Genomic DNA, 24,111 nt, shown 5'->3' with positions numbered 1-24,111 from the left:
GTTTTATTAGAAAACGTTCTTATAAACCTACACCACAATTTTAATACATTTATCACATCTAAGATTCTGCAATCAAGCTTCCAGGAAAAAACTAGATTCCGAACTACAGGAAGTAGCCACCTGGTCCTCACCTTTGTTAGTTCCACAAGTCACTTGATTCCTCAAAAAGTTGCACTAGTTTCCACATCACAAAATTCGCCACTAGTATACTACCCTATGAACATACATATCTTCTGGGTTTCTCCGAGCTCCTCCCACTTCAGTCCAAATGAATCACACCAAATTTATTAAAATCTTGTTTTCATGGATCTTAAAAGCTTGTTTCATGGGGCTAGCTTTGTTTGCCACGGTGACATCATCGGAGGAAAAAGTAGAAGACCCTTCAAGTGGTCTTTTCTGCATCAGTGATTGTGCCAAATGTCCTGTAATATGTTCACCCCCTCCTCCAATGCTAATAACACCACCACATCCTCCAACATCACCTTCCGTTCCACATTCTCCACCACTATCTTATTTGTCACCACCTCCTCCAAAATCACAATTACCACCACCTCCACCACCATCAAGGATTGCTCCACCACCACCTTTCAAGTCCTACAACACGCCACCTTCAGGTTTGACACAGCCACAACCTACGGTGATCTCAGCGCCACATGACTTTTCCTATCCCTATTACTATTTTTACGCTTCCGGTGCTGCTTCTCTCTCATTTCATCCACCCTTTTTTGGTCTTGTTATTGTTCTTAATTGGGTATTCTGTTGTTGGTGAAATGTGTTAATTATTTGAGAAAAAGCAGGGCTTCTCATCAATGTATTTGTTTTCCTACGTACGTATTTGTGTATCTTTTAGTGCAGCAATCAAATATATTAAAAGTTAATTTCCTCTTGCGATAACCGTGTGGAGTGTTTGTGTTTCCACCCTTACGATAATTTTGTGGCAAACAATTTGTGCTACAAATGCTTGCATGGGAAATATTTAGGCTATGCTTGTTTGCTGTTTCTTAAAAACAGTTTTCTGTTTTTAAAAATTCAAAAACTTGTTTGATGAACGAAAAGAGTTGGAAGTCACTTTTATTTGCTAAACAAAACTCCAGCGAAAGTATTGTAGCATGGCAACTAAACTATACATAATTTTTCTAGCGGCAACAATTTTGTCTCTGCATTCACTTCTCACTTCTCCTGCATTCATCTTCTCACTTTCATTTTTTTTCCTTTAAACAGAGTACTTAAAGAAAACGAGAGAAAAGAAATTGGAAATATCACCAAGCTGTTTCAGTTTTTTAATTTTTAAAACACTTGTTTTAAAAATAGTTTTCAAGAAATATTAAATTTTATATTAGAATTGAGTTTTAGACACTGTAAATTGTCTTTCAAAACTGTTTTTAAAATCAAAATTTGAGAAGAGAAACAAACAGGCCCTTAATTTTGGTTCTGTCCCTGCCTCTCTTATATTAGAAATTACTTTGAGGAATAGGCATATGTTTTCGGAAAGTAAAATTTTTGTAACATTAACAGAATTCACATATAGTATTGATAAACAAATGCAATGCAATGACATACCTTCAGATAAAGTAATTATCGCAGTGACTTATTAACAAAAACGAAATGCATGGTATTACATATAGAGATGATGAAATATGAACAACTTCACATAATACATTGAAGGAATAATGAAGATAAAGTGCAAATTAGAGTTTAAAGAATAATCAAAAGATGGGTGCAAAATTAAGGTTTAAACAATAATGAAGATGGAGGGTGTAAAAATAAGGTTTTAAGAATAATGAGCGTAGATACAAAAGGATTTTTTTTTATAATAAAAAATATATAAAAATAGAGAAGAGCCTTTTGTATTTTCTTTTATTGAAGGTGTAAATAGGAAAAGTCTTTTTGTATTTCTTTTTTTCCTAATTTTTCACTTCTGCTATCTTTTCTGAGAAATACTCCTTTGGACTCATTCAATTCCTGAAAGATATATTTTGTTCAGGCCCAAATTACAAAGGAATAAAAAATAATTAAACCATTAAAATTATTTTGAGTTTAACCATTAAATTTAAAAACTAAAACTAAACAACAAAATGGTATCCACTATTGTTACAACTTATATGCAAATGTCAACAATGAGTTACAAGTAAAAAAAATAAATTACCATAATACAACAAGATAGTAATTAGACTCAATAAACATCGCAATCCAAAATAAACGGAGATTACGCTATCATCAAAAAACAATAAAGCAATTCAATACAAAATGAAGGTTTCTAGTAGAATTAATCCTTTCCGGTAGAATCAAGAACCGTATCTAGCATTGCATTCGGCTTCACAATAAAGATCTAAAAATTGGTTGATACTCAACATTATCCGTAACAAATTAGATTAGTCATTTTGAGCCTAAGTTTCAAATGATTCTAATTTTTTTAGCCCATTTAATGAGAGGGCTTTTACACAGCCCACTTAATAAGGAGTTAGGCTAATGAGTAATGCCTAAAGAGGATCAGTCCACAAGTTATCATTATTTTGAAAATGTTTTATTTTCCTCAATTGTATACAAAAAATGTTTTCAACTTAGACTAGACTTGGCTCACCTATTGGCAGGTTTGGGAGCTAGAAGACAACAACTTTCTCAGATTTGGATGATTTCCCCTATGTTTGTGCGTGATGTTTATCTGAAGCTGTTTGTCTCTTAGTGTAGTTTTGTTTCTTTTTATTATTCTTAATGTATCAAAAAAAAAACCTTAGGAAACACCGGTGTATCTTTAACTCAGTCTTATCCAAAGGAATTTCAACTTGGATTCAACACAAGTATTTTTAACTGGACATCAATTAAAATAATTTAACTTAGAGTAATTTACAGACTCATGTTATGCACGAGTTCCTTTAAATTACATATTTTTTATAATTTTTTAATAATATTTAAGATTTAAATAAAATTAAATTAAAAAATAAAAAATTAATATATACATATAATAATTTATTATTAGATAAATTATATAGGTCCTTTTAAAATTATTAGTGTTTGAATTTAGTTCTGCTAAAAATTTCATGTTATTTTGGTCCCTCCAAAATAATTCGTAAGAAGAACACTGGAGTATGTGATCACTTTAGACATGGCGTATGCACAAGCTACTCTCGGGTGTCTTACTGCCGCTACTCATTGCGGCATAAGCAAAGAAAATTACAAAGAAAAATAATTTGGTTTAATTTTCACAAATTAAGAGGAGAGGTTTCATTATTTCAATTTCATTGAACCCTACATTTGTGTAGTTTCTTCCTTTCTCTCATTCTTCCATAGCAATAATAGAGAAATTATATTACATCAAATTTTAACATTTTTTTTTAACAAATAAGAGATATATAATGTGAAGAGATAAAAAATGTGGGGTATGTTGAGTGGCGTAATGGACAGAGAGATAATTAAAAAAGAAATAATGAATATAAAAAATATTATAAGACTAATATATTTCAAAATAGTAATAGAATAACCACTTGGAAAATATATATTATCTCCCCACCCCACCCCTTTCCTTTTGTTTTTAGCATGGCATGACTTAGTGGAGTGCAAGGAATTAAGGAGACAGCATGTTAACGTTAATGGTGAAATTTGTCCAATAAATTAATTGATTAATTAAACCAGTCGAACCCACCTACTTTCATACATCCGAAGCCTCTCAAACAAGGACCACCCTAGCAACAGACTCTACTGAATCCGTCCCTCAAATTGAAGACTTTAATTCAAATTTTTTTTATTCTTGTCATAGAAAACCTAGAAAGAATCCTTAAGAAATATGGTCATGGCATGGTCCATAACTCCATATATCCGCAGCATTGTATATTTGCAGCGGGGTACAGATTACTGCATTTAGTATTTATCTTTACAGTAGCGTGTGAAGGACTAATCTTTAATGACAAGCATAAAATTCTTTTCCTTCAAATAATATAATACTAAAAAGTTTGATCTTATAAAGAAATGCACAAAACTTAGATTAAATATTCCTTATATCATTATTGTTAGTTCTCAAATCAAATGATGACATCGAATTGTTTTGTTTATAAATGTCATTCAGCAGGTCATCTAAGTTAGTTATAATTTTTTCTATTAATCCAAAATTTTGTTTGATTATTTAATAAATAATTTTTTAAAATAACTTTAAGTTTTTTTTATAGTAATTTTCACGTTTTAAAACACTACTTCAAGTGACATCTTTTTAAAACGTTAATTTTTAGTTTTTTATATTTTTTTATTCTTAAAATATTTATTCAATTTTCTTATTATTTTTTTAAAATATATCATTTATTAGAAGAATTATTAAATTATACTTTTTAGTTATTAGTTATCAATTATTTTTTCAGTTTTCAACTACCTTTCCAATTACTTTCATCAAAAATAATCTAAATAACATGCCTTATGTATATACATAGGTGTTGAGATTTTTTTTTAAAAAATATTACATATTATTTAATTTGAGAACTTGATGGTAATTATGTAGGAAAAACCTGACATAAGTTCGATCTGCCTTATATTAATTAGCAACTATATGTGTATGTTGTTTTATGTTGTTAGAGTTTAATGGACGTTTGCATTCGGCTCAATGCATAAAAAACTTATCCATTCACGTTTTGTCTCTCATAACGTGCTATGGCTTCCCAACAGCCATCCAAACACAACCTAAGAGATTGAGAAATCGATCTTGGTGATAGTTCCTCATACATCTAATCAAATAATTCTTTTTTATTTTTTGGGGTGCATGATGGCAGGCTGGGTATGGATTGGGACCATTTGATGCATGCCTTTTTCCATGTTTTCCAATATATATCGTAATATATAATAAAATAAATTTTCATCTTTTTTTTTCTGTTTAGCAAAAATGCTAGGAAACTTGTTTAATAATTTGATTAAATTCTTGCTTAAGGTGAATATCAAAATATTGTAAATGGAATCAATCAGATTTTTAAGAATTGAGAATGTGTACAGTTTTTAAAGTGTTAACATTTTAGATATCATTTTTATTAGAACTTAATTAAGATAATTATTATCAAACAATATTATTTTGAAAATGGTGGAAAGTTTGTTATTTAGATAATTTGCACGAAGATCTCATGATGATATGCAAGATCGGACTGCATGCCATGTAAATTTCTTTCACTATTTTTATTTGCAATTGTTTTTGTTTTTGCATCTGCATTTGTTAATTTATTTTTGAAGCTTCCTATTTTTGGAAAAGAAAGTTTATAAATTATTTTGATAAAAGTGAAAGAAAAAAACAATAAAACGACACAAGCTAGCCAAAGTTGTCGATAATGTATACATCAAACTGACATCAAATCTTGATAAATCATGAGCTTGTTCTCCCTCTTTCCTTTTCAATCAATGATCACAAATCTTAAACAATTGATGATCGATTGCGCAAATTAGTTATTGAGAATCGTTTTAATTTAATTAAGGTTTTCCATGGAATTCAAGTATTTGAGGTATCACATATGGTAATTGTTCTCAAATTGATCCACATTAGTTGAATACTCAATAGTACTACATCCTAATGAAGGTAATCTCAAAAACCCCTACACAATTGGTATCAATCTTATGCCAGTTTAATTTGCACAGCTGCAACAAACATAGACAAAAACATTTATACATCCATGTCATCTCATCAGTACTCATTTCTTTCCCACGAAAACGACCTCTTCAAAGCCCAAAGAAAATACAACATCAGGCGCTTTCTGAGCTTCCCTTCAATTCTAAACACAATGAAAATAGAACATCATTGATTCTGTATCGCACCGTTCAATATGTATCCGTAGCAAACCGGCAGGATTTTCAAAACCTGAAAGTGTGTGAAAAATTACAGTTTAGCAAACTAGAGTGAAGTTGGCAGATGAAAGCTTGTATATCTCAGAACCCTAGAGTATATAGAAAGGAGGCAATATGTAGTTTTTAACTTTTTATTTCCATTCCTCTCCATAACTTCAGAATGGCTGTTTTTTTATTAGCAAAAAAGATAAATTTACGAATGGGAGTAAAAAGGATTCCTCGACTGTTACATCAAATTACTTTGTCCTGCTACATTGATGAATCTTATTAAAACAAATTAAAACTAATGGATCGCGTAACCAATTAATATAAAAGATTTTTAAAAAATCCTCTCAATTAATCTTGCTTATTTCCGGCCGTGTCCATGTTCTAATTAATTTTGCTTAATTCCAGCTTCATTTCAACATCCAAATTAAACATTCCTACTCAGATTGGCTGTGTTACAAAAATAAATTAACTCAGTATAGAAATTAAGTATTTAATGAAGCTCAAATCAGAATGCAATCTGTGATCTGAAGGAGAATGAAATTTCAGGAAATCGCTTAATTTGCTGATTAATTTTATTCTTAATCAATTAACCTTGCAAAATTAAAAACCCTAAGGATAAGATATATATATTTTCATAAATACCCGACCTGATCTTCCATTATCTCTTTTAAAGATGGATGGTATATATATATAAGAAAAAACATTTTCTTGACTGTCTGAATTGAATCAAAAGACGAGTTAGGTTTTCCAGATGCTATAATTAATTAATCAGCCACACTCATCAGTCTCTTACTCATCATAACAGTATGTTGACTGAGAATAACGTACAACATTGATCAAACAATTAGAGTTAGATAATTGTAATTGTTAAAATAGATTCTTTATCCAAGCACATGCATGTCTGCCTCGGAGGCAGGTGTTAAGCTTTTGATGAAGTAGCTAGGTACTGCAGGTCAGCATGCTAAGAAGAGCAAGAACTAATTAAGAAGAACCTAAATACTAATTAAGAACAATCTGAAAAACGCCCATACCTGTGATATGTATGAGATCGATGTGGTGTGAATATTTATTATTTTGCTGATAGTGAGGTCCCTGGCTGCTACTTAGGGTTAGTACAAGCACCAAAAGGGAAAGCAAGAAAATAAATAAACAGAAAACAAGTATATAAATAGAAAGTGAAAAGGGTAGAGACTAGAGAGGGTGGTGAGAGATGGTGGTGGGGTGACAGATAGAGAGTGAGCACACATAACTTCAAGCATGAATCTTTATCTTACAAGAAAGTATTATGTGTGCTCACTCTCTTCTGTCACCTCCCTTACCCTTTGACTTTTATAGAATAAATGAAAGTTGATATGTAATTGAGTGGTTCTCCCCCTTAAATTCATTTCTGAAAGGGTCAGGAGGGTTATAAGGAGACAATCAACTAACCATTCTTCCTAATCTATATTTAACACGAAAGCTGTTTCATTTGATTTGAAGTTTTGAATATATATGAAAGGAAGAAATAAGAAACTTGAGATGTTGTGTGAAGAGGTGAAGGGTGATAAAGGGGTTTATATAGAGCCTGAAAGAGAATTTGCTTGCATCACGTATGTGAGGAATAAATGTGGGTTTATCTTCCACTGGCCATTGTCAAATATTTTAAACATTTTACAGAAGAGAAAAAAGAGAAAGCATAAAAAAGAAGTGTTGAAACTTTATCTTTATGATCTCTCCGGCCACCCATATGCAACTAGCCCAAAACCCATTTATTCATTGTTGTTACCAACGCATCTTGTAATTCTAAATCTATTAACCCTCCAATCCTTGCTATTCAACATCCCTTAATTGATGCCCTATCTTCAATTCTCTACATGCATCTAGAAGAAATTTAAATTCTTGTGTTTTCAGTTAAAGATAAATCTTTTGTTTTTTATCATAAATTGTCTCCTGTGACTGTGACTGTGAGTGAGTGCTTATAAAAAAAATACTTTGTAAACATCAAAAGCTATTCTACACCATGAAAGAGAAAGAATGACAAGAGAGATAAGTGATAATGTAATGAAAAAGAAATAAAAAAATGAGCTGTATTAAATTAATATTTATATTACTCCTTCCATTCCTAATTATAATTTTTTTTTAGAAATTTATTTGTTATTTTTTTAAAAAAAATTAGGTGCATTAATTATTTTTTCATTCATATCCTTAATTATTCTTTCTCCAAATATTTATGAGCAGTAATTAAGTGGATAAAAAAAATTAAAATAATAATACAAATAATTGATAAATTTAACAAAATTAACAAAATTAATTTTTTTAAGGCACATGAATTAATTTAAAAATTATAATTAGAGATAGAAAGTAATTAAGTGTTCATGTATTGTTACCGTAAAAAGGGCATAGAGAACAAAAATAAGTTATATACTGATTTGTATCATCTAATTACAAATAATTAGTATTATAAATTTATTGATTTTTATAATAATATTTTTTTAAGAGATACAATGACTACTTTAAAAATCATACTAGCAGGTTAAATTATGATAAATTAGCCGTATAACATTAAAATCGTTTTTATACTGTGTCTATTTTTATATATTTTTCTCTTTCGTATCACAATACAAAGGTAAAAAGTGGACCACTATATGGTGCATGTGTCTCTATACCGCATCTCTAACAGTTGTTAAAAGCATTTCCCTATGAATAAACATGACCAAAAAATAAACTCAATTTGACCGAATTCAAAGGGTTAGAATCAAGTTTTCTCCTCATATAAAAACAATAATGATAGGGATTATTTAGAGATATAAATACTCATTTTAAATTTAGAAAAGGCTAATAGTACATTTTTTTAATCGATTAAAACTTATTTAAAATCATAAATTTTGGTAAGTGTAACTTGTTTAATAAATCTTTTTATAATTTTATAATTTTTGATAAATTTTAATCATTTTTAGTGAAATATTTCTTTCAATTATGTTTTTGTCATCTAATTACAACACTCGAACCTAAAATATTTCTTAACAGATTTGAGTTTAATTTCTCTTTGACCAACAAGTTGTTAGTATATATTATCATTTAATTATAATTTATCATATTAGTTTATTGATGTTTATAATAAATAATTTAAAACTTTAATCTAATATAATTTCTGATAAATTTTTTAAGCTAGAGTTATGTCTTTCTTTGGTTTCTTACTTTTTTTTTAAGCTCTTCACATTTATATGTATATATTATTACATTCATTTCAATATATAAGGCTTTCTTGAGAAAACATTTAGTCTCTTTACGAGACTTTTTTTTTCATTATCTTTTGTATTAATTATTTTTTATCAAAATATCCTTAATTATTTTGCAAGTATTGTAGTCAATAAATAAAAAATGCTATAAAAAATTATATAAGTTAATAAAATCAATTACTTATTCTCTCTTTTATGAGAATCTGGAAGGATGACTACCATATTAATTAATTAGGTGGAAAGAGAAATGGTAAGCCTCTATAGGAACAAAACTGTCAATATAACTAATTACATTAACTGACATAGGGATGATTTTGAGTCTTTTTTTACAAATTATTAACAATTATAATATTACCAACCACAATAAAAGAAAGACAAAACTCATGCAATTTCGTAAGTACTTTTTGTGTTGTTCTGTTTAGAATTAAAATTTCATCTTGATAATCAATGTTAATATGAAAACTTTTATTATGCATATTAGCGAGATGATACTCAATTTATTATTGGAGAATAATATCGAAGGTATATATAAATGAGAATACATTTAAGTAGTATTTGATTTTATATATATTTAATGCATAATTTATTATTGGAGAATAATATCGAAGGTATAAATGATTTTTTATTTTTTCAATAAATAAATCTTATGTACTTATTAAAAAATAGTTATAAAAAATATTTATTTTAAAATTATTTTTTTAAGTTTAAACATAATTGATCCTATATTTGCATGTGTAAGGGATTGAGTAGAGTGGGGACTAATTTTCGAGTCCTTACTGAGGGAGGAGGTGAAAGATTAGTTTTCATCTAATTTTTTAAGATGGGTGTTGGAATTCAAAACTCTTATATATTGTCTGAACTTGGTCTACAATTTCATATCGGTTCAAAACTTTTCAAATCAACAGTACTACAATTTTTTGTGACTGATTAAGCATATGTTTAAAAAAATATTATCTTTTTAGATAACAATAATAATATGTCCAGTGATTCTTGTAAACGGAGAAAGTCGTTCAGTGAGATAGATCATGGTTCTTGCTGTGAAGTATCCCCAACAAAAATTGTACCTATGCTGGAGGAGCCAGATAATTAACTTTCTTTATTGTATAAGTCTTTTGAATGATCTCCTTTATTCGTTAATAGTATTTGACAGGACAGAGGATAGAGTATATGTATAAGATACTCTAACATTCATTCAAGTTCTTCATTGAAAACAATAAATGTGAATAATAAATAAAAATCAACTATATCTTATCTCAATATTTATATAACTATTTATACATATTTTAGTGGGCATTGGATATATGAGTCCTTCCCCAATATTATCTTTGTTAGGAAATGTATTTTTAATTAGGGGTGAGAAAGTGGGTCAATTAAGCCCGTTTTGGTCCTCTCCACAGGTAGTCCTCCAAAAATGGATTGGGCAGACTAACTCACCTTGTAATGACAAGTTGAAAATTCTAGTCTGTCTCATGTAGGGATGGGTCGGTGGACTGATTTGTCAAAAATAAAAAAAAATTAATATCTTATTTCATAAAATTAATCCAAATGAATGAATTTAGGCTTTTTTTTTTAAGAGGAACAAATTTATTTAGAAAACATAAAATATATCAATTTTTATCCTAAATTTAATTTTAATATAAATTTTCGTATAAGTATTGAAGAAATTGAACTTATAAAATAATATAACAACAATAACAAACATATATTGATTTTTTAATCACTATAAACTTTTTAAAAAAATACAAAGTGACAAACCCAAAGCCTACACATCAACTACTATTTACAATTTTTAAAAAAAATATGTATGACAGAAAGACAAGCCAACACATTCCACCCCACTATTGGCCAACCAGACTAGCAGGTTAAGAGGGGCAAACCATGATGGGCTAGCAGGTTGGGTTCTTCATCCCATCCTATCAAATTGATAACGAGCTGGTGGGTCAGCTAACTCGATTCATTTTGTCATCCCTATATGTAATTATCATTAGGCAATATTTATTTTAAGTAAATAATTATAGGCAAGGTGGGAGTGTTCGGTATTCAGTCATGTTGAATACCCCGACACTATCCCATAGAGTTGTGTGATAAGGTGTCAAGCTGAATACATTAACATAACTGAAAGCAATCATCTAAGATCAAGGTAATAATAGTGTTAGGTGTTCAACAAAGATAGCCTTTGGAGAATAAGATATTAATGGTACTTGGGTATGATATTCAAAAGGGTTGAATATCTGATAGTATGAAATAGAATATAGTCTCTGAAGGATAGAATAATCAGGGTACTTAGATATTTAGTAGGAGTGAATTACTATTAAAAATAGGAGATAAATTTTAAAGGATAGGATAACCATGACACTTTGTATTCGACAAGATCGAATATTTAATAGTGTTACACAAAAGATAACTTTTGAAGGATAGAATAACCATGGTATTCAAGTATTCAATAGGACTGAATACCTCACACCTCTAGAGGATATGTTTTAGTATTCTAAAGATTTTACCATAATATTCTTAGAATAGTCAGTTAGGCCGAATACTTATTCGGAATAAAAGTTAATTAAATATAGTATTATTGTTTTCCATCTTTTAAGGAATATCCATGGTGCCCTTGTTTTTACGCATAATATGCTGCAGATCGAATTGAAGCCCAACACATGGAACTATAATGGCTCCTTTAATAAAAGGAGGAACGGGAGAAAAAGAAGGAATTGCGTTAAAGAACTAATTGGCCAGTTAGTGCTCAACAGTAATATTGCCTCATACACACAAAAGGTAACACAAAGATCTAATGCGCCGCTAAAGCAGTTTAAAGTATATATGCTTTATATGCCTTATTTAAGTTCATACATTATTGATGTCATTAACGTTTATGTTCGAAGCAATTGCAGCAAGTGCGTGATTTGAGTTTGAGGTACGTTATGCATTTGACAATTCCCACATTATGTATTTAATATTAAGTGTATGAATTGTATATTAACCACTTTGATTGGTTCAGCTGCCTTGTCCCTGCTATATATGGATGCATCGCACATTGAACCTCGCGATTCGAGGGAGCTAAACCAATAATTTTCGATATGATGTGTGAATTTCTTATGTTCTTTTTACAAAAACACTGAGCTATATTACTAGTATGCATTTTAGCCTTTCAAAATAATTGACATTATATATGTTGTGTCTTTCTTACATATTTTAGTCTTTCAAAAATTTGTATAACAAAAAAAAAAAAGAAAAAGGAGAAGAGGAGAAAAATGTGTAATAAAATGATTAATTTATAGAGATAAAAAAGGTAATGTTACAGAAATTATTTTATAAATAATACTCCCAAAGAATGATGGTCATTATTGATTGCATACATAGATTGATGATTGATACGCCAACCAAAGGCTGTTTCACACCTTGCGGGCATGAAAAATTGATCGAGACCATGACTACATATCAGCCTATAATACTATATTTTTAAGCCAACTACATATATAGTATAAAAAAAAAAATCACTGTTTATTATACTTCCAATGATGATATGAATTCTATGAAGTGATGCGGGGTATCACACAAGCGGGAAAGGAATGGCTAGGGCTTCCCAATAAGGAAGGGCCACGTAAGGTGATAACTGCTAAATAATTGTATTTTGATGATAGAAAATAAGGTAAAATTGTCTTTAAAAATAATTATTTAGCAGTTATTTGCGCTTAAATATTAAAGAATTGATGTTTTGTTGAATTTTGGCTGCAGATATAAAAACTGGAGGTGTAACAAGCAAAAAGGCTAGAAAAATTGAAGAAAAGAAGAAAATCTGAAGCAGGCCCAGTCCAATACGCACGCTGAGCGCGCGTTACGCGCTAAGCCCATGATCCAACAGAAGCACGCGCTAAGCCTGCAATACGCGCGCTAAGCCCGCGATCTAACAGAAGCGTGCGCTAAGCCTGCAACACGCGCGCTAAGCCCGCGATCTAACAGAAGCGTGCGCTAAGCCTGCAACATGCGCGCTAAGCGCGCGATCTACACACGCTGAGCGAGGGGGTGTCGCGCTGAGCGCGCCTACGAAGGCCCAAAGCCCACTTCAACAACTATAAATAGAGAGCCAGTCCAAGGGACAGAGGACACCACCACAGAACCCCCTCTCCTAGGGGTTTTATTTACTCTTTCACCCATTCTCATTGTAAAGCCCTCAATGGCCATGAGTGGCTAAACCCCCTTAGTTAGGGCCTGACAGGCCTAGAAGCCAATGTGATGTATGATGTACTCTTCACTATTTATCAATGCAATACCAGGTTTTTCTTTCCTATTTTCTTTTCTGTTTTTATCTTGCATACTCATCTTTATACTCTGTTAGGAGTTAGATGCTCGGGAGAGGGTAACTTCTAAATAAGATTTAAAGAAGATATGCATGCATTAGTTTTAGGGGTTAGACGCTCGGGAGAGGATAACTTCTAATAGAACAAGAAGAAAAGATATCATAATAAAATCATTGCTAGGCATAGAGTGATTGCATTATGCCCATGCGTCAAAGTAAACATCTAGAATTAGAACTTCATGCATTTTATCTATTGAGTCTTTGCAAAGGCATTTGGAGGATAGATAGGTAAAATAGGCTTGTCATCGTGAGGCATCAGGGGCAAGTAAACGAATAGATGTGGGTGGGATAAAATCACCTGAATTGGTAAAGAAAAAATCATAAACTCATACATTTTAGGCAGACTAGGCAAGTCAGTTCCCAACATTATCTTATCTTGACTTTATCTTTATCTTTTATCTTTATCTTTTATCTTTCTTATCTTTTATCTTTTTCTTTATCTTTTAATTTTATCTTTAATTCTTTTATCTTCTAATCTTTTATCTTTTCTTTACCTTATCTTCTATCTTTCTTTATCTTTTATTTTAAATTTCTTATCTCTTGCTTTTAAATTGGATTTGCATTAATCTAAGTACAAACAAAGTCCCTGTGGATTCGACACTCGGACTTCCGAGTACTTTACTACTTGTGACGATTTGGTGCACTTACCAACGAGTCAACATAAGGCTTTCTAGAATTTAACCTTTTTTGGTGGAGTGAAGAGGATGGATAATGTTACATGCTCGTTAATTCCAGGTGCTTCAACAAAGCACGAGGGAATGAGAAACCAAATGTTTTGTGGATAAAGAAACCCCCCACTTGTTTCATCATCAACAAATTATGTAAGCATCTTCTATACTGCCCATCGGCAAAACACCAACACTTCTCTTTTACTTTTTGACCATATATAAGGTAATGGAAAGAAAAGAATTAAATCCTTGGACTAGCACGTTTTACATTGATCTTTTCAGATTTCTACCAATACAACTTTCGGCCAACTAAAATGGCATATGTCTATTGCTGTATATAAACGTACAACACAAAAAAAAATGTGACATATTAAAAAGTTTTATTTGTATTTGTTTCCGTTAGTATATTTTTTTTAATAAAAATTGAATTCTTAATATAGATAATTGTTAACTTATGAATAAGTGTATCAATTCGTCCCAATAATATTTTAAAATAATAAGATCGAGTATCATTTCTGTATGAATTTTGTTTGTACTTAAGATAGTGTATACCCAATTTGTATGTAATTAATGAATGAATTTAAGAAATGTGAATTGAGTCATTTGTTTGTAAATTAGACAATTATGTGATTTTGTACTAAGACTATGTAAAGAAAACAAACATTGAGAATGACAAAGAAATATGAACGCATGAGTTTATTATGTTGGGGGCTTCCTACCGAGAGTTCTCTTTACTTAAATTAATTAATTTTTCTCTATTTAATAGTACTCTAGTTATCACTTACATCTATTAAAATACTCTAACCTAGATTCCTTATATGAGAAAGCCTAATTTCCTAGTTCTTTTCTTAATCTCTTAAGAACTAAACTAGTTGAACTGCATGATTAATAGAAATGTATAATTTGGCTAAACCACCTCACATTATCCCTACCGATGAAGCATTTTAGACGTTCTTTCCACTTCTAAGAATTAATCACATTTTTCAATGCTTAAACCTTAATATAACATATAAATGGATGATGAGACCAAATACATGAAAATAAACACAAAAAGAGACAATGAAACTAATAATAATATTAAATAGATAGTGAGAGTCTTTACATCAAGAGAGTTTGGTGGGAAGCTTTCCAATAATGGATTGTTTAGCCCTTCATGATCATGAAGGGCTTAACTATACAAAAAGGGTGTAAAAGATGAAGGGACAAGGAATGAAGATGAGTCAGTGGAAGAGGATTAACTCCCAATGATTGTCTTCTTCTTCTAGCTCAAGCTTTAGTGCTCTCTTCTTGTCTCAGCACAAACAACCTTTTCTTTTCTATGTTTTTCACTTAAAAATCATTCGGAACTTGAGATTTCGTGAATACGTGCTTAGCATGCTGGGTTGGGCATGAAGCGCGCAACATGTGCTAAGCGTCCCTTTGCATTATCTGTATTTTTGTAAAATAAAAAACCACCAAAACAATATGAATTAACAGTTTAAGACATCTACTACTCAAAACTCAAAGGATACTAAAAATTTCAATGATTCACACAAAAAGAAGCAATAAAATTATAAAAATATTATTAATTCTTATATTTTTTAATTACATAATCTACTTATACACATTAGTTATCAATAATTAATATAGATTTATTATAAGTATAATATAGCATATATACTAATAGATGATTTTATTTGTATTTGTTTCCGTTAGTATTTAATAAAAACTGAATTCTTAACATAGATAATTAATAAAAATGTGACACACAGTATAACATAGCATATATACTAATAAATAATTTTATTAGCATATATAAATCTATTATAAGTAAACCCTATTATTATAGTACAACAAATCATCATATTATTAATATAAATATACAAAAAATTCATATTATTAATATAATTTCGATTAAATTATAAATATTATACCAATAAAATTATTGCTAACGTTCGACTTTAACGTTAGTACATGACTTATATTAATTTTTTTTATATTGAAAGTCAAAAACATATATACACACACGTTCATATATATTTGTCTCTAAATCTTTTAATTATTTTATACAAGGTTTACTAATTACATTTATTATAACTATCTCATTATTATTTTTTATTGGCCTTCATGGCATCTATAATCTCCAATTTAATTGAATTCCCACATCGTGTGGTTGGGGTTGACCTGCTCAAGTGGGCAATTCATTTGATTCCATTGAGATATACGTAGTGGGGATTGGGGGAGATGGCATTGACTCTATCTGAATGGATAAACCCTAATAATCTTAATAATACTACTACTGTGTACAGTGCACGTCCTTTGGAATTCGATACTCGCTACACACCGCTCCAGTGTGTTGGGAACTGGCCAACAAAACAAAAGTCAGGGAAGGCCTTGCATGCCTTATCAGAAATTAATGGGGTCAATTCCTTTTTAATTTTTGGAAAATATAATCAATGTCATATTGATTAAAAAACTTAAAATATAAATATTTATAAAAGAAGGTAAAAATATTTATAAATATTTTTATACTTTTTATGATTTACACAATAAATATTTTTATTTTTTAGTTCTTTATTCAATACCCAAAGAAACTAATTAATCAAATCCTTAATTTTTTATTTGATTAAGATGGTGGGGCTGAAGTTGGAGGCGTTGCCAACTCATGCATGTGACCAGAATTTGGAGCCATGTGCTTCATACCTCATATTCATATCTTTTACTAGTAATTTACTGGTGTGAACTGTGCACGCCAATATATCTTGGCTGGGTGTGGCGGTGGTGTAACAATATATCCCCACCTCTGCACTATTGCAGAACCTAGTGTGCTTGGGAAGGTGGATGGATATATTTTTGTCCTCAATCTTTAACTATTTTATGGTCTCTCTCTCTTTTTTTTTTCTTCTTTCCCTTATTTTTAGTCTTTACAAAAAGATCGAAGTTCAACTTTATCCCTTTTGTTCTATTTGTTAATAGTAAGAGAATGGTTTGGTTGCAAAGTGTAACTTGTACTACTACTAGTAAGAGATACACATTTTCTTCATTAGCGGTAAATTTAGAATATAGTAGTATATAATTTAAAGATGAAACAGCCCGCCAATTGTGTTCCGTCTAGAGGGTTAATTATTGCATATGTTTAATTAAAGTTTAACATCCAATATACATCTTTCTGAATATATGTATATCTACTTGCAACAAACATTCAAACGTAATTGAATTTATATTAGCAGTAGATTTTGCAAAGCAAGGCCTCGTGTTGGGATTAATTAATTTTGTTGCTTAATTAGTGTTGATAATATATTCTTTAACAAACAGATTTCGATGCACTTATTATAATAAGATAAAATTATTGTAGGTCCGTCTTATAGTGATGTAAGGTAAGTTTGATCTCTTATTTGTAGAGTATTAAAAAATATATTACTAACATTTTTCTTGTATTATCATCTGCAAATCATGAAAATTGATATTAGATTTCCTTGTCATAGTCTGACACTATAAAAAAAGTTGTGATTTACTAATAGATAATTAATATTTGTCAGACGTTAGAATTACTTTAATTATTTGTATTTTTATGCCTATGAAAAATTAAATTAATTAATAAGTAATATAGACTATGAAGATTTACATTAATAATATGACATATTATACAAATATTTGATATTAATAATGTATCAATATTTTATATTAACTAAATTGTTTGTTAATATAATATGTCATAATCTTAATGTATAAATTCACAATATCTATATTAATAGTTATATTTTTCATTAAATAAAAATAAGGCTAATATGATCTAATTGTTTTCAAACGATCATTTCTGATAAATGATACTACTAATTTCTTTTGGCAGTGTGGTTACCGAGAGCTTTCTCTTGACAATTCCAATTTCTCCGTCTCTTAATTCATGCGGGAAGCTTAGCTGGTCGAGTTGAAGTGTTTTTTTTTTTATATTAACAAAAAATTTAGGTTGGTTGAATTCTAATTACTTACCAGGATCATAAAAAATTATAAAATTTGATGGACACTTACAAAATATTTATAAATTATTTGTCAACAAAATTATTATATTAACAATCAAAATAAAAATCAGATACTTATAAAATATAAATTTATTTCTTATGAATAGGACCATTTTTGTTGACATAAATTGAAGTGTTGAAGCATAAAAAACGTACCTTGCAGAAATCAAATTGTATCTTACTTCGAGATGTTACCCAAAATAACAAAAAATTCAGGTCTGCTCACATGTAACAACCAAACCCTGTGCAGCGTGGTGTACAGTATCGATTGTGTGCAGTGGTCTTTTTGGTCTACGAGCATAACACTTGGTCAGTGAAAAAGCCTCAGTGGGGGAAATGGAAATACAGAATCATATAATAGCTTTAAATTAATCAGCAAATAAATTTCCTTATTTTTTACATGTAGATGTTAGTTAGTGAATAACTAATAATTCAAATAGTTAGTTGGGTTTGAAGGTTACTTAGTTAATAATTAACTTGTGTTAGTTTGTTTGTATTTACTCCACATAGATATGGAGTAGATGTAATCCAATTTATAGAGATTAGATAGTATTTATTATTTATCATTCTTTTTAAACATTGTGAGAGTGAGTCTTGCTCTATCAGGAGCAAGTAGATTTAATTTAAATTAAACTAGAAAACAATAAAAGCTAAAAATAAAAAATAAGTGCTATATTGTAAAAAAAAAAAATGTTTTACATTTACGTTAGACAATTATCTAAAATCACGTTTAAATATTAATTAATATAATTTTAAATAAATATTTACACGTTTAATTTCATAGGAATCTATTTTGTGTTTGAAACAAGTTTAAGCAGATTTTGCATTGAAATATATATTTATTGTAAGTTGTAACTTACTTTTAAACTAAAAACACTTAAATATAATTTTGCAAATGTTAACCAAAACATACCCTTACACTTTTTACAATTACTTAAAATATTCTTTGTTTTGATTTTTTAAAATATTAATAATTACAATATATAATTAACTTATTTCCGAAAATGGATTAGATTGAAAAGCTTAAATTAAAACCTTAGACGATTATTTAAAAATTCCCTGTAATTCTCTTAATTAATTAGAAGATATTTAAATTTTATTAAGGGTTCATTAAATTCTTTTGTTGGATATCAACAAGAAAAATAATGAATTTCTAGGCAATTAACTTGATTTTGACACTCAAGTGTAAAAAGATGGTATGGTACTATCCTTGAAAATCTGTTGTCTGGTATATATTTAAATACATAATTTTAAAATAATTGAGATGCTAAAACCATCATAGATTCAGATACCTAATTAATCTCCATTACACGATACTTATATATTGTTCATTGAAAACTAATGTGAAGCGTGATTTTTGTGATTCTATAAAATTGATTTAAAAAAAACGTGATTATAAAGAAACATAATTTTTGTTTGGATATTTGTATCTGAAAATTAATTTCTACATTCAATATTGTTTTGAATGTGTAAATTATTAAAATAAACATTAATTGTTTGGAAAAGTATTTTGTATTAAATATATTTTAAATAGTTAAAAATAAAACATAATTGAAAATATTTTATATTAGATACATAAAAATTGAACACAATATATATATATATATATATATATGTGTGTGTGTATATATATATATATATGTATATATATATATATATATATATATATATACATATTAATAATTTAAAAATCAATAATTAAATTTATATCACATTTAAGTAAAATTTAAGTTGATATTCTTTTTTTGGAATAAAGTGCAGCACGTTTTCTAATAATAATTTATTTTTATATTTATTAGTGAAAAAGTATTTAGTGCATGGAATGATTGGTGAGAAAGGTATAAATGCTAGAATGAAAATATATTACCGTTGTTGACTATTTAAAAGCAAAAGAAAGAAGGATAAAATCGAAAATAATAAAAAATATTCATAAAAATTGATTTTGTTAGATCCATAAGTTACTTTGAACAGTTTCAACATGAAAGCAGGTACCATGAAACATCTTGATCAACATCAATATTTATTTTTAACTAATAATATTAATGCATGTCGAATGAAAATTAACGTGATTTCAAACATACACTATGTATCATAGCTCAAACCTTTATCAGTCAGTTATCGGTCAGTTTTTAGTTTTCTTCATGCAGCACGGTTTATAAATTCAAAGTTGAGACGACAAGTTTAGAAGCCATAAGATCTTTATTTTATTTTTTTATGGTACGTTCATTTATAATTAATCATCACCAGTTAGTTCAAATATAGCGTCGATTACTATATTATTAGATTCAACTTTTACTATTTTGATAGTAAGATAAGATTCAACTTTTATCCGAATTAATATATATCGATTGATTTATTCATCATTTGAATGTAATACACTATAAAAATTATTTTTCAGAACTTAAACCTTAATGTACTTTTTTTGCATAAGATATGCTAATAAGTAGTACAAAAAGAATAAACCTTATATAATCTACTTAATTTTATCACAACTTTGCAATTGGATCGAAATCATATATTCATCTTTAAATCAGTTGGTAAAACACAATCAAACAACTAAACAATGCAAACTCTCTTGTCATCACCAAGAAAAATATACCTATGAACAGTTTGGGAAAAGTTAACTTCGGACTCCACTATAGTTGGAAAGACAACACTAAAAAGTAAAAACTAGAGAAAAATAAAGGGAAAATTTAGAAACAATCGCGTTACTAAAAAAAATAGAAACAGCTTTTGAGGCCCAGAAAATTTCCTAAAGAGATTTTGTAAAAGGATTTTAAATTCAGCAATAAAATTTTCTTTAATGGCTAATTTTTCATTTAAGGGACAATACTTATAAAACAAGAAGTCAAATATATAAAAAAGTATTTAAACTATCAAATCTCTTCAAAAATTACAGCTTAATTAAACTGTATATCATAAATAAAAATAATCTTAATTTTTTAAGAAATATGGTCATAATAAGGTTATAGTTTATCCTCTGGTAATATTTTTTTTTTTGGTAACCACAGTTCTCCTCTCATAATATAGATTAGATAACTATCTGGAATGATAGTGTTTTTATGAATTAATGATTCGTCAACGAGAGTATTTTTAAGAGATTTTCTTAAATGAAAGTGTTTTTAGAAATTGTTTTCACTCTCATATATTTGATTTTTTAATGGCTTATTTCTTTCATTTTATCCTTATTATTTTTATTTCTAAAAAATAAACTTTAATTTAAAAAAATATTAATTTATTATAAAGTTAATCATAATATAATTTATATATTTTTAAAAAATTATTTATTTTAATTTTTAGTTATATACAAATAAGTATTTATCCTTTTAATTAAGCAGACTAAAATACTAGTCTGATGAAAAAATATAAAAATTATTATAAATTTAGAAAAAAAATTGGTCTAAAATAAAAACTTAGAATGCTTACATTTTGGTGTTGAACATAAGAATCAAATCAGGGGCGTTGCCCCCCTCTCCCCTCAACATCCTTCTTATATACATAAGAAAAAATAAATAAATATTGATCGTAAAAAATTGATAAGAAAAATAAAGTATTAAATTAATATTTACTTATTTTTTTAGTAATAAATTTTATCTCTAGTAACCCATCAAATTAATAACAAATATTTTTGTGGGACTTTTTATTTTTAAATAATTATTTATTAGCAGTTAGATGTTTAAATAAGGGTAAATAGTTATTTTTGTCCTTTAATGTTTAATTTGTTGACAAATGTGTTCCTGAAAAATGAAAATACAAAATTTAGTCTTTGAAAGTATAAAAAGTACAATAAATATATCATGCCGTTAATTTTTGTCCGTCACCGTTAATAAAATAGCATATGTGACACAAAGGGATAACTTTATCACTGAAATGGTTGTCAACGTAGATTACCAGCATATGGACATATTTGTCATAAAATTTTTCGTCTTCCTACTCCGCTGACGAATACGTTTCTGAAAGATGAAAATGTAAAATTTAGTCCCTGAAAATATAAGAAGTGTGACAAATATATTTGGACGTTAATAAAGAATTGTATAAAAAAAAGCTATGGAAAAAAAATTAAAAAACAGTAAAATACAACTTAAGATTTGAACTCTTATACTTTGATTATCTATACATTTATCCATCTATCAAATTTTTAATTAATTAGTATAACTACTTATTTTCCAAAATAAAATAAAAATTCTTTAGTTTTATGATATAAAAAAATTGAGTTACCATTTTAAAAAATGAAAGCCTTTTATTTCTTAAATTTTTTTGTTTCTTCAATTAATTATTAATTTTTATTAAGTACTCTACCGTAGTATGTCAAATGGAATACAAGGTTGCTATAACCCAAATACAACTCTACGTCTCAAAGGCAAAATAAACTTATGTATTAGTTTGAGTATTATTATATTTTTTATTTAAATTTATTTGGGTTCTTTATTTGTTAGTAAGTGTTTTTATTTCATTCATATTATGTATAATAAGTGTTATCTCGAATGGAAACACATAAGGTTTATCCAAGAGATTCTTTTATATTTGAGGTATATATATATTGATTAAGGAAAAAGACTTATAATTTCACTTTAGTTTTATCTATTTTAAATTTTGTGAGATTTTTTTTTAAAAAAAAACAATTGATTAAATTCTTTTTTAAAAATAAATAAATTTGGTCCCACGGCCAGTTGTGTTTTTTCTACTCAAAACTCTCGACTTATTATTTTCAATCTAAATATGAGGACACTTAAGTTGGAATTGTGATATGAAATAATTTTAAAGATTAAAAGTGAAAATTTTAGTAGAAATTTGATAAAATTATAAGATATAAGATAAAGTTTTTTTTTTTAACAGCAAAGATTAAAGTTTGACAAGAAAATCAAAATAATAAAAATATATATATATTAAAAGGAAATTTTAAAAATATATTGCATAAGTACTAAACGAATAAGAGCAGTAAATTATAAACACATAATAATAATAATAATTAGTCACAATCTATTATTAACATCTGGATATATTTGTCACACTTTTTTATACTTCCAGAGACTAAATTTTATATTTTTATCTTTTAGGGAAACATTTATCAGCATAGTGAGAAGACGAGACAAATATGCCCATATGCTGACAATCCACGTTGGCAATCATTTCAGTAACAAATTTGTCCCTCCGTATCACGTAGGCATTTTATTAATGGTAACAGACGGAAGTTAACAGCAGAGACATATTTGTCACACTTTTTACACTTTGAGGAATAAATTTTGTATATTCATCTTTCAGAGATGCATTTGTCAATGAATTACACATTGAGAGATAAAAGTGGTTATTTATCCTTTAAATAATTATGTAAAAAAAAATTGTCACCCACTAGTGTTGATTTATTGGATTCGTCCCTAATGATAACACTCTTGAGTTTATAGAGGAGGACATGTGTTTAATTTCCTAGAATACATCCTTGGAGAGAGTTCAAGAACTTTAAATGTAATTAATTCTAAGCCCGATAATTAGTCTTATAGTCTGTCCAAAAAATCAAAGTTTGTAAGTCAAACTTTTTAATTATGATGGTTACCTAAAAAAAGTTAGAATTAAATAAAAATGCATTTTTATTTTTAAATTGATAGTTTGTTAGGTTTTCAAATTTTTTGTTAGGTTGAAACTTTCGAACGGTTTGGATGGATTCTTGATCACCCTTAGCTAGTTTGTCCCCCCAGTTCGCCGCACAAAAAGATCCATACGAATTGTTTAGCAAATATAACATTTTGAACAACTTTCATGACTAGAAAATAAAATAACCGGAAAAAATAGTGAGCCATGAAAATACAACCTCATTGTAGAACACTAAAAACTAAAAAGTGAATAATTACAAACGTGGAAGGAAAATTCCTAGGATGGCAAGAGGGCCCAATATAAGCCCCATCGTCCGACAATTACTCAATGCACCCATTTTTCTTAATTGGTGGACTTTTTTCCATTTTTTTCGTACGGATAGAGTTGAGGATATTAAAAAGGCGTAGGTCTTATTTCCAAGAAATTTTTCCAATTTTAATTTTTTGCCACCGACTTTTAGAATTAATAGGTTTTGTTTCTGTATTTTTTGT

At 28.5% G+C, this 24,111-nt stretch overlaps 1 protein-coding gene, 1 long non-coding RNA gene and 1 other non-coding gene across 3 annotated transcripts; 1 reads left to right on the top strand and 2 right to left on the bottom strand.

Moving 5' to 3' along the window:
- Positions 1 to 325: 325 nt before the first annotated feature.
- LOC102665284 (leucine-rich repeat extensin-like protein 3) lies at positions 326 to 769 on the top strand. The gene has a single exon (XM_006578978.1). The coding sequence runs from the start codon at positions 326 to 328 to the stop codon at positions 767 to 769; it is 444 nt and encodes a 147-aa protein (XP_006579041.1).
- Positions 770 to 5,481: 4,712 nt separating this feature from the next.
- On the bottom strand, positions 5,482 to 7,320 carry LOC121174766 (uncharacterized). The gene is made up of 2 exons (XR_005891087.1): positions 6,825 to 7,320; positions 5,482 to 5,818 (listed from the first exon to the last, which is right to left on the bottom strand). It is a non-coding gene; the product is annotated as an uncharacterized lncRNA (long non-coding RNA).
- MIR156V (microRNA MIR156v) lies at positions 7,008 to 7,111 on the bottom strand. The gene has a single exon (NR_126706.1). It is a non-coding gene; the product is annotated as a microRNA MIR156v (primary transcript).
- Positions 7,321 to 24,111: the final 16,791 nt, after the last annotated feature.

Source organism: Glycine max, chromosome 4 (assembly GCF_000004515.6).
Source record: "Glycine max cultivar Williams 82 chromosome 4, Glycine_max_v4.0, whole genome shotgun sequence".
In the NCBI taxonomy this organism is placed as follows: Eukaryota; Viridiplantae; Streptophyta; class Magnoliopsida; order Fabales; family Fabaceae; genus Glycine; species Glycine max.
Note: the sequence above shows the minus strand (reverse complement) of the source record. Positions and strands in the feature narration are given on the sequence as shown.